Source organism: Nuphar pumila, chromosome 7, assembly GCF_984573655.1.
Source record: "Nuphar pumila chromosome 7, dmNupPumi1.hap1.1, whole genome shotgun sequence".
Lineage (NCBI taxonomy): Eukaryota > Viridiplantae > Streptophyta > Magnoliopsida > Nymphaeales > Nymphaeaceae > Nuphar > Nuphar pumila.
Window position 1 is genome coordinate 116,339,748 of NC_143255.1, and position 12,084 is coordinate 116,351,831.

The 12,084-nt window shown below is 41.5% G+C and overlaps 1 protein-coding gene across 1 annotated transcript in view; it reads right to left on the reverse strand.

The window, feature by feature from the left end:
• Positions 1-10,396, reverse strand: part of LOC149833082 (U-box domain-containing protein 44-like) — a 23,990-nt gene extending 13,594 nt beyond the window's left edge. The window contains exons 1-3 of the mRNA XM_090014891.1: positions 10,175-10,396; positions 8,465-10,079; positions 7,975-8,278 (exon numbers count right to left, since the gene is read on the reverse strand). Coding sequence (XP_089871017.1) covers positions 7,975-8,278; positions 8,465-9,679 — 1,519 coding nt within the window. The 5' untranslated portion in view covers positions 9,680-10,079; positions 10,175-10,396. The remainder of the gene's footprint in view (positions 1-7,974; positions 8,279-8,464; positions 10,080-10,174) is intronic.
• Positions 10,397-12,084: the final 1,688 nt, after the last annotated feature.

Consider the following 12,084-nt stretch of genomic DNA (forward strand, 5'->3'; position numbering starts at 1 on the left):
GGGGCTTCGAGACTCAGACCCGCTCCTTGGGACCCAAAGGATGGTCCCCAAGATCCGGGTCTGGGTCCCGCTGTCACAAAGTCCAGTCCGGACCCTCTTGGGTTCGGACCCATCGACAGGGGTCCCATCGCTCCCGCTCGCGGGCATGCTACCACGAGGCCTCCACGCACGGGCTCAGGAGGGAAAGGGGGGTCCTTCCCAGGTCGAGCTGACGAACCCAGGCCTACGACAAGACCCAACGTGATGCTGGGGTCCTGCAGACCCGGCCCAGCTTGCGACGCAGCCACTGTGGCTCGAGATCACGAACCCAGGCCTGCGGCTGGACCCAGCGTGACGCTGGGGTCTTGCAGACCCCATCCAACCTGCGATGCAGCAGCCCCCGTGGCTCGAGGGCAAGGCGGTAACGCACCCACGATGTGGGGGTGTCTTGTTGTGATCTCCTGGTTCAGCTGGAGGGTACCGACTGTGTGAGTCGCAGCCGCTACCGAACCTGGATAGAGAGGGGTTACCAGTTGCGAGATGGTGGTGCAGACAGACTGAGGGTGCGTCGGCTGGACTGTTTTCGCGCGTATTGCATTCACACGATCAGTTGCGCCGTCATCCAGCTCTACTCTTGTTCTTTGCATTGACGTAGCGCGTTGCTCCACCAGGGACTCAAGGACGACGAGCCGACCTTCGATCCCGTCCATACGTTTTGACAAGTCGGCTACATCCTTGCTTACGCATAGCAAATTTCCCTGGATCTTTGTTACCATATCAATCATCTGCATCATCGGGTCCTCGTTGCCGGTTTACTCTCACTCTTTCCCGCTTGTAGGATCGTTCCTCGCTTCTTGCGCCATGCCGTTGACGAAGGAGAAGGGCTGGTGCTCTAATACCACTTTGATGCAGCGAGGGAATCAACTTCGGTGCACTTGGTGGTGGAAGACGATGACACAACTCTCACGATAGTGCGATGTGCAGAAAATAAAAAGAATGTCCACCGAAAACAATGGCACTTGCTTTTATTTCAATATGAATCTCAATCGAACAATAGGACGAACATAAACGAAATAAAGACAAACAGTAGAAAGGAGTAAAAGCCAAAAGAAAAACTGCTGACAGAAAAAAATAGAAGGATGCTGCAATGTTCCAGATTCTCTGCCCCACGCAACCTTAGAATAGGGTTTTTAAAGATTGCTAGTGGACCCGAGTCTCGGGTCCAGTCTTGGACCTGAGTCGTGACCTGCGTCGTCTTCATGCTGTTGTTGGATCTGTGATGTCTGGACCTGTGCTCGTCTGGAGTAGGTACGTAGGGGTACATCATCCCTGCGTCTTGGTACCGTGATATGGATCGGATCCACGACGTGGGTCCGATCCTCGATCCCATTGTGCAGGTCCGGTCCTCTGCCTGGGTCAGGCTGTGTGGATCTGGGTCGATAATGCTCTACATCAGTGTTGTTGAGGAAAATAGGGTACATATAAGGGGACATGAACAATTGCACAATGAAAGTGATGGAGGGTTTAGCATTCGATAGGGATGGAAGAATGTGACTGGCAAATAAGCAGCATCAATGTGGATGGAGTAAGCACAGGGCCTGATGATGATGATGGCAGATCATGAAGTATATGTCAATGATAAACTGTAAATTGGTTGGTTCAGAAAGCACAGCAGCCATCAACGTTTTATCAAAATTTATGATCCATCTTCATAGAAAGAGGGTGAGAAGGAGATGCCTCACCACCTCAAGGAGATTTTGTATAGTTTCTGTACAGTGCAAATATACAGTGTATACAGTCATACCAATTTTTTGGCAAGACAGCCAAGTTAGCCAGAACAGACTGGTAAGGGTCTACCAAACCCATCCTGTAACAAAAAAAAGAAAAAGAAAAAAAATTATGATCCATCCCTAGAACTAGAGATGGAGAGCAAATAAGGTCAGGTTGTTCCTGAAAAAGTGTGTTTAGGGTCTGGATATTATACCAGACCCGAGTCCATTTATGTATAGCTTTGTATAGTTTTATTTCATTCTGGGTCTATATATTATACCAGACCCGGACCCATACTGTACACTCAAACATATTAATACATCTTTTAGGTCACGATTTTGGTGATTGAAATCGTGATAGCCGCAGCCCCTTCTTCTATTCCCTTTCTCTTTTCTCAACACAGGTTCCAGAGAAGATTCTAACATGGTATCAAAGCCGAGATCCATCTAAGGGTGGAAGAGGCTTCCGAAAGGTGCAACCGACCGACCAGAGGTTTGAGGACTCCTTCGTCTCTTGTCTTCTACTCTTCTTTAGTTTTGTTTTACTTCTTTCTATCTCTCATTTCTTCATCTCTTTTCTAACTCCTTTCTGGTGAACTCATGTCTCACGTGGGTCTGATATTCACGTGAATCCTTGTTCACGTAAACCCTGTGTGTCAAAAAAAGGGGGAAATTCTGTTTCACGTGAATCGTTGAAGTTGATTCACTCGTTCACGAGAAACGACCTACGATTCATCTCGCCTGGTATTTCCAGATCTCGTGCACCAGATCTGTTTTCTTTTTGCACATTCCCCTCTATGCATATACTCTGCGTATCCAGATCTGACGGTGAAGTTGTGTCAGATCTGAGATATTAAGCTCTCTTTGTTGTTCGTATTTGTTGTGTGACAACAGTTTTTTTTAATCTGATTCTCATTACGTTAATCTCAAATCTTATAAAAGTGTAAGGAAAAACTTAGGTTTGATTCCCTTTTAAATCTGACAGCCTCCGATCGCCCGTTTTAAGGGTTACTCAGCCGCCAAAAAAAATCCTAGCAGAAGACCGAGCACTTTGTGAACACTCTTGTTAAATTTCCTTTCTCCATGGATTCTTATTCTTCTCAATCGAGTCTCTCTTCAAGCTTTCTTAATCAACTCGTTTTCAAAAAGTTAAACACCTCAAACTTCTTAATTTAGAAGAGACAAATCATACATTTTATAAGGAGCCAAGGTCTCTTAGGTCACCTGGATGAAACCAGTCCCGCTAAAATTTGTTACGAGAGAAGAGAAAGATGATAAATGGGTGAGTTCAATTGTGTATGTCAAAAATGCAGAATATCCTAATTGGGAAAGGAAAGATCAATCAATAGTTGCATATATCACTTCTACCTTGTCTCAAGAGGTTCTTGTGGCAATCCCCGACAATTGTACAACCCTGCAACTTTGGGAGAAATTGGTTCAGACGTATTCACAAGTTTCACAAGCGAGGATGGTTTTTCTTAAGAGGAAATTTCAGCTACTAAGAAAAGATTCCATGACCATCATGGAATATCTCAACAAGATGAAGACTATTACAGACCAACTTACAGTTATAGGATGTGCCGTGAGTGAAAGTGATATGGTGCAACAAACTCTGAGTGGAGTGGGACCCGACTATAATATGATCGTCACTTCACTATTGTGTCTGTCTGCCCTTCCTACTTTTAATGAGTTGCGAGTTAAATTGATTCAGTATGAAATGACTATGAAGGAATTTTCTGAAGAAACACATGCTCAAATAAATTCCCAAGAAGTTTTTGCCACAGGAGTGACTTATGGTCGAGGACGAGGGCGAGAGGGACAAGGGCGAAATGGACACGAAGGACGTGGATTGCTTCCCACTCCAAATATCTTGACTCACACTCAGGGACAAAGGTCAATCCCCACTTACTTCCTTTGCAACAAAAGGGGGCATATCAAGGCGAATTGTTGGCATAACCTAGAAAATAAAGGAAAGACTCCACAGACAGAACAAAAAAGAAAGCCCACTAATATCAGAGACAATGGAGAGATTAGAGATCTGTTAATATCTGCCCTGTCAGAATTGAAATTAAAGCAGAATGATCAAGGCACATGGTTCGTGGACTCAAGGGAAGCAACTCACGTGACTGGTGATGCAGGTAAACTTTCTAAACTTATCCCTTATTTTGGCAAAAGTAAAATTGTCACTGGAGATGGATCCTATCATCCTGTTTCCCATGTTGGAAAATCTGGCATTCCCATGTCACATTCTACTCTTGAACTCATTGATGTCCTTCATGCTCCAAATATCAAGAAAAATATTGTCTTTGTTTCTAACCTTATTGATGATAATCATGCTTCAGTCGAATTCACTCCCTTCTCTGTGCAGGTCAAGGACCTTCGCACGAGGGAAACATTCGCTGAAGAAAAGAGACGAGACAATATGTATGTCCTTGAAGAAGCGCTATGTCATCCCGTTTGCCCTATTCATCTAGATTTGAAGCCTTTATTAGAGTCGTGTTCCTTCTCTTCAACAAATGTTTTTAGTATTTCTGAATGTAATACGTCTTCTGTATGGCATAGTCGATTAGAACATTGTGAGTCATTTTATTGAGAAACTTGTTTCTAATAATCTCATTCCAAAAGAAAGTCTCAATGTGGATGAGAAAAATCAGAAGTGTTCCAGCTGTTTTTTATGCAAAAGTCATGTATTGCCTTTCCATTTTATTAATAAGAGAGCTTCAAAGCCTTTTGAGGTAATATGTTCTGATGTATGGAGACATGCCCAAGTTGTCTCTGGATCTGGGAGTAGATACTACCTAATCTTTGTTGATAGCTACTCTCGATACACCTGGATATATTTCATAAAAAATAAGTCGGAAGTTTTCCTTTTGTTTGAAAATTTTATTTCCTTAGTAAAAAATTAATTCTCTGAGTCTATCCAATTCTTCCAATGTGATGGAGGTGGGGAGTTCTCATCTAGTGACTTTATTTCTTTTCTTTAAAATAATGGGATATGAAGAAGGGTGTCCTGCCCAGACACCCCTCAACAAAATGGGATTGCTGAGTGAAAACACAGGTATATCGTTGAAAGTGCCATGAGTATGCTCCATGATAGTAATCTTCTCATTAATCTGTGGATAGAAGCTTTTCGTTCTGCCGTACATGTGATAAATAGATTGCCTATGGTTGTTCTAGAAAATAAGTCTCCTTATTACTGTCTTTTTGGAGTTCATCCTACTTATCATGATTTGCGTGCTTTCAAATGTTTTTGTTACGTGCATATTGATCGGTCTCTAAAAAATAAGTTTCAGGACAAGGCTCAAAAGTGTAGATTTGTGGGATATGCCGACGACTACAAAGGATATAGGTGTTATGATCCCATCAACAGACGTATCAGAATCTCAAGAAATGTCATCTTTGATGAACACAATTTTGATCACAAAGATGGTACAACGGATATGTCCTCTACCAACACCGAAGTTTATTATCATTGGCTGAATTCAGAACTTTTTGCTAGTTCCAATGAAGTCTGCTCTCCATATTGTGGGCAACAGGAAGAAGAAATGTCTGAGACTATTGGTACATCGGGATCACAGAATGGAGAAGAAATACCATCCGTACCGGGCAGATACAAGGACATTTGCTATACTAGACAGAGAACGACAACACCAGATCTTTCAAATCACACCTCAGCAGCTGCACCTACTTCCTCTCATACTCTTGAGGTCAGAAGATCCAATCGCATGCGACACCCTATTGATAGGTTGGTCAGCTATAACAATTTATCCTTAAACTTTCAACTCTTCTTAACTGCTCTGAATAAAGAAGATGAACCTATCATATACTATCAAGCAACTACTTCTACTAAATGAGTAGAAGCCATGAATGATGAAATGCAAGCCTTACGTGAATGTGGAACCTGGAAAATCGTTCCCAGACCACCTGACAAAAATGTCGTTGGATGTAAATGGGTCTACAACATAAAATATAAACCAGATGGAACCATTGAACGATACAAGGCGAGACTGGTTGCAAAAGGATTCACTCAAAAAGCAGAACAAGATTATGATCAGACATTCAGTCCAGTGGTGAAAATGGAAACGATTCGAATTATTTTTTCCTTGGCCGTTGAGCATGGATGGAAGCTGAGTCAGCTTGATGTAAAAAATGCATTTTTGCATGAGGATTTGAAGGAGGAAGTCTACATGAAACAACCCCCTGGATATGAAGAGCAAAATTGTAAAACACGTGTGCAGGCTAAAAAAAGCTATCTATGGCATAAAATAAGCATCTCGCTCTTGATTTGACAGCTTCTCCCTTGAGATTCAGAAGCATGGATTCTAATGCTCCCTACTGGATCACTCATTATTTATTTTTAGAAGTCAGAATGTGATCACTCTATTGTTAATTTATGTTGATGATATAGTTATCACAGGAAACTCTGAAGATCACATCAAAGAAGTAAAAAACCTATTAGGTTAAAGGTTCAAAATGAAAGATCTCGAAGCCTTGCGCTATTTTCTTGGCGTAGAAGTCGATAGCCAAGCTCATAGCTTGACTCTCACTCAGCATAAGTATATGATAGATATTCTCAGCACGACAGGTATGAAAGATTGCAAACCTTTAGCAACTCCAAGTGTGCTCCACCAAAAATTAAGTACTCATGATGGAGAGCTGTATGAGGACCCCACCAGGTACCGCAATCTAATAGGAATGTTGTAGTATCTCACATTTACTCGTCCTGATATTGTTTATTCAGTCAATCAAGTGTCTCAATTTATGCATGCACTACGTATTGGACATATGGAGGGAGTTAAGAGGATACTCAGATATCTGAAAGGGACCATTGGAGATGGGTTGATATATTCTCCACAGTCGTCTGGCAAGAATGTGCGTGAACTTACTATATATTGTGATGCAAACTGGACAGAAGATTCTGATTAGCGAAGGTCTACGTCAGGATATTGTGTTTTTATTGGGAGAAACTTAGTCTCTTGGAGTAGTAGAAAATAAAAGGTTGTTGCTAGATCAAGCACTGAAGCTGAGTATAGAACCATGGTTGCTGCTACTGCCGAAGTCACATGGGTCAGACATTTACTAACTGAAGTGGGAGAAACGATCTCTTCGTCTACCTTGTTGTGTGACAATCAAAGTGCTCTCAATATGTCATTCAATCCAGTACACCACAGTCGCGCTAAGCATATTGAGATCGACCAACATTTTGTGAGACAAAAGGTTGAAGAAAAAGAGATTGAACCTGAATTTGTTAACACTGAAAGACAAGTTGCAGACATTTTTACCAAGGGCTTGACAAAAGATCGCTTTTGGATGCTTAAAGGCAAGTTGTTCATGGTTCAGAACCATGATCAACTTGAGGGGGGGTGAAAAAGTGTGTTTAGGGTCTGGATATTTTACCAGACCCGAGTCCATTTTATGTATAGCTTTGTATAGTTTTATTTCATTCCGGGTCTGGATATTATACCAGGCCCGGACCCATATTGTGCAGTCAAACATATTAATACATCTTTTAGGTCACGATTTCGATGATTGAAATCGTGACAGCCGCAGCCCCTTCTTCTTCTATTCCCTTTCTATTTTAATAGTTCCTTGCTCACTCTCAAAGGATCTATCCTAGTTAGGGGAAACCAGGTCCAAGCTGCCCTAGCCTACTAGATCACGGGGCTAGGCCTAGGCCCAGGCCCAGGCCCATTCTCTGATGGTTCAGACACTTGAGTTGGACTAAAGACTAGACAGGATCAGGTCGAGCTCTAGCATTGGTATTAACAGGGTCAAGCCCAATGGACCTACGTTTTCCTCAACCCTTGTAGTTGTAGGCTCACACAATTTGGATCCAAGTCCAGCCTGTTTGATGCCAGCCACCCAAAGCCCATTGCCCATTGGGTTACCCAACCTGACTTGAGCCCTACATGAAATAGTCGAAAATATCTCTATGATGTATCTCATCTTTGTAATACAAGCTGCAAGTCATTAACAAGGTTGGCTATACTCATCGTTTCTGAGAGTAACTTATCACATAAAAGAAACAGTGATAAGTGAAGCCAACAATTCCTTTTTCAGGCCTTTTCAACATAATGATTGCTAAATTGCTGCATGGAACATTAAGAATTTGCAGAGCTTTATGAAAAAACGGATGTAAGCTTGGTGGTAATTCAGTGGCTGGAATGCACTAAAGATATTAGGCTTGAAGCTAAATGCAGTAAAGAAGAAAATTAAGAGAAATTACCAGAGGAAAGCCTTTGCAACAAAGGTCCAAAGTAATTTGCTTTTGCCATTAGTACTACATTCTGGTCTAAGAATGAAAGACTTGCAAGAAGTTCGCTTGCAGTTTTAGCAGCCTGAGGCTCATCACATTTTGCCATAGCAACGAGGAGGAGGATGCTGCCCTGTACCTTCCCAATCCTTTTAAGGACACCCATATTCTTTGACAGTTCGAATAGCAAAGAGACAGCTGACATGCCTTCTCCAATAGCACGGGAAAGAGATCCGACCATATATTTGAGGGCATTGTCGACAGTTGCAATTGTTTCCTGCAACATACACCAACTGCAACTCATAAAAAAACCAGAATTATTCCAGAGTAACATGAAAGTCAAGACATATCGTAATGATATTTCTGTTCTTCACAACAGACCGATGCTAAGACACCCATTGCATTATATTAAGGAAAAGTAAACAGAAGAGTGTAACAAATAGTGACTTGTTAAAAAACTTGCCTTATATTCATCATTATCCCTTGCCAAGAGGCAAAGCAAGTCCAAAGCTTTCTTCCTAGTCGAAGGCTTGTTTCCACCCAGTAACCCAACAAGTACAGGTATGTAGTTCTCCATGACAACACATTCTCGATGGATGTCACTTTCTGTACAGAGAATCTGAAGCTGCTCAAGTGTGTCCAGCACTTCCTGTTCTTCATTTGAAGTGAGCCTTGGTTTCATGGAGGCGATTGTGATCATGGTGTTTCTCTCCTTCCATTCCTCAATGGATTTACGAAGGGTTATGTTGGGCCGGAGTTCACCGCCTGCTAAGGGGATCTTAGTAAGGGGACAGAACATCTCGCCATCTGCAAACCATTTCTCTATAGCAGTTCTCTCAAACGTCTGGCCAGAAGCAGTCTCTACAGGATCAACCATAACTTCGCAAGTAATGGGGCAGCAAAAGGACTGCAACGGCTCCAGCGGTTGAATGCCCAGTGAATTCTTTTTGGTGTAATACTTGGCCTCCCGCTCCATCGGGGAAGAAGCGATGTCCGCTCGAGACAGCAATGCAATTATCTGCTCCATCTGTATAGCCTCCGCTCTATCCTTCCTGAGCTGTGCATCCTCTTTCTCTCTCTTGAATTCCTCAAACTCCTTCTTCATCGCTGATCTGTCTTTCGGGACACCAACGGCCTCAGCTATCTGGAGCAGTAGCTTATTCGCATAAGCACGATCAGAACTCCTCTCCCTTATCCCCGACTCTATCTTCTCCAAGATCTCTTCCTGAGCCACCGCAGCCCTGAATTCTGCCTTTTTCATACTGTCACAGAGACTTGTGATCTCCTCTCTTGCAGCCAATGACAGATCAAGAGATGCTAACGGGATCAAGCTCAGCGCACGGCTGAACTCGTTGGTGGTTTCCTGTATAACCTTGACGACCCTCCTACAGTTAACCAGGAGATAAATCCTATTCCTCTTGCCACACTCTGCCACCAATTTCTTCACCACCTTGATCTCCCTATCAAGAGCCTCCACCACCGGTCTCATGCTCTCCGAATTGTCGACCTTCTTCTTCGTTAGCTCCGTCAGGATGGGAACCACTCGTTCCAAATAACCCGAGAGCTGTGCGAAGCTCTGCTTTTCTACAACTACATCCTTCGCAGCGGAAACCGTAGCCGCTATCTCTTCAACAACCATAGCCAGAATCTCCGAAAGAGGAAGGAAAGACGAATCCATGGGGGGATCTGCTGGCAACTGAGAACGACCACCAACAGAACCAAACACTAAAAAGCACTACACAGTCTCAAAACCCTCGGTTCCCAACTAATAGAGACCGTTTTCAGCGCTTTCTCGCAACAATTCATGCCCGAATTCCCTCAAACAAAACAGAGTAAACATGAATGGTGTCGGATGCTCACGCGTTTTAAGAAATTCATGGCCAAATTTTCCGCACAGGAGCTCATTCCGGCGAACAAAATCGCCCCCTCCTCTTTCCCAATCAAACACCGACGGAAGCTCAAGCAAAACACATTTTCCTACTCAGAAGGAAAAAAAAATCCGATTTTTGAACAAATGATTGCGAATCGAGGTCTAGTTTCTCGCTGAAATCAGTCGAAACAGATATAGCACGGAACCACTAGAAAGAATGACCCGAGAGAACGAATAAGAGCTCAAAAAACGAACAAGCAAAAGGGAATTAAGAGAGAAGAAGAGATGGGCAAAAGATCTGACCTACTATCGCGATGTTTCTGCTTCACGGAGAGTAGGGATCTGCACAAACACGGATGAATCCTCACTCTCTCTCTCTCTTATTACAGAGTGAGTTGATGAAGAAGAGAAAAGCCGCCGGACCACTGACACGTATATCAGCCTACTTTTTCACTGGGCCGGGTCTCACGCTCTCACGCGTGAATCCGACGTCTGAAAATGGGGGCGGCGCAAACAAAAAATATCTAGAAATGAAAATTTTATACTTATGAGATTCAGAATCTCATTGTACGACTAACCAAACATTGGAAAACGAAAATGAGAAAACGGAATGTGATTTCACATTTCAAAGCACAAAGTGGAATATGTGATTCAGAATCACATGAGATTCTAAATCACATGAGATACAACCAAACATGCCTTATGATTCCACTGAATTCACATATTTCTCACAAATCATCATACTTCAGCTAATTTATTGATATTTTCATACCAAAAATGCAATTTTATTGAAATAAAACAAAAAAACATTACAAATATTAAAACAATATTAAAATACTCGCTGTGCGATTAGGTGTCTGTGTCCATGTGTCTGCTCACCAAAATGGCATGTTCCTCTAATATAGAAAAAAAAAAAGCTTTCAATTTTTTGTTAAGGATGGATTAATAGCACATTTCAAAGCAATGAAAAAAATCTTATAGGAAAAGAAAAAAATTGTCTATGAAAAGCTTTCATCTGAGAACTTGTTTTTTATGAAAAATTTTCCCCTGTTTGTGTGACATGAGAAAATCAGATTGAAAAAATGTTAATGTTTTGATCACGGTGAGGACCACCCTCAAAACAGAAAATTTTTCTAGAAAAATTTCGTCTTTGAGATGGAGAAACTTTTCCTATTAAGATTAGACTAAAATATATTTTTTATTTTTTTTTAAATGAAGGAGAAAAGTTGCCACTTTTTCTTTTCCAATTTGCATTTTGCTACCATTTTCTGCTTCCAAACGTGTCCTAATAACCAATTATTTTTTGTTTTTAGATCAAGTTGGGGATTAAGGCCCCCTTCCTTTCCAGTAGAGAAACTCTACTGGTGCCCATAGTGACAAACATTTTTATGGGCAAAATTTTGTTTTTCAAAAACTGGCGAGAAATTGAAATTTTTTCATAATCTTGCATTTTTTTTGGCAAAATCTTGGCAATAAAAAATTTAATTAAAAAATTATTTTATAAGAAAATATTAATAAATTTATTTAAAAATGAAAATACACAGTTTTTTCATGATAAATAGCCGTTTCAAACGTAAATATCGGTAGTTATGTTTTTTCATAAATGTTGAAGTATTTTGAAAATCTCACAAGAAATTGCCGAGATTTTCATAAATCTAGCGATATTTGTCACTATGCTGGTGGCCATACAACCAAATAGATATCCAACAACCCATACACCAGTAGGGTTCGAATTTAAAGCATCCAGTCGCATGGTGACTTGCACAAACTGCTCCTACCAAATAGACGGAGCCTCAGTTGGTCAATAAACTGTTAGTATTTTTTTTATGTATACTAAAATCGCTCAAGGCAACTCTACTAAAATCGCTCAAGGCAACTCTACTAAAATCGCTCAAGGAATATGTTTGGATAGTGGCATCTAGCAGGAATTGAGAAAAATGACTTGTAGAGAATCCAGTGGATATTGAATGAATGGGGGAGGAAATCATTTTATTCGCTAGCACATTGCCATATTTGTCTCCTTTTCTTGGAATGAATTCAAAACAAGGATTTGGAAAGAATTGGTTGATTGTAACTCTCTCTTTACTTTTATGATTCTGTCAGTTCCTTCCTTACAAATAATGTAATGCAAAAATTAAAAACCTTGGTTAACAATGTCGCTGGCGGGGTCTTGTGTCAAGATGAAGGCCCAAGATCAAATCCCGTTGGTGCAT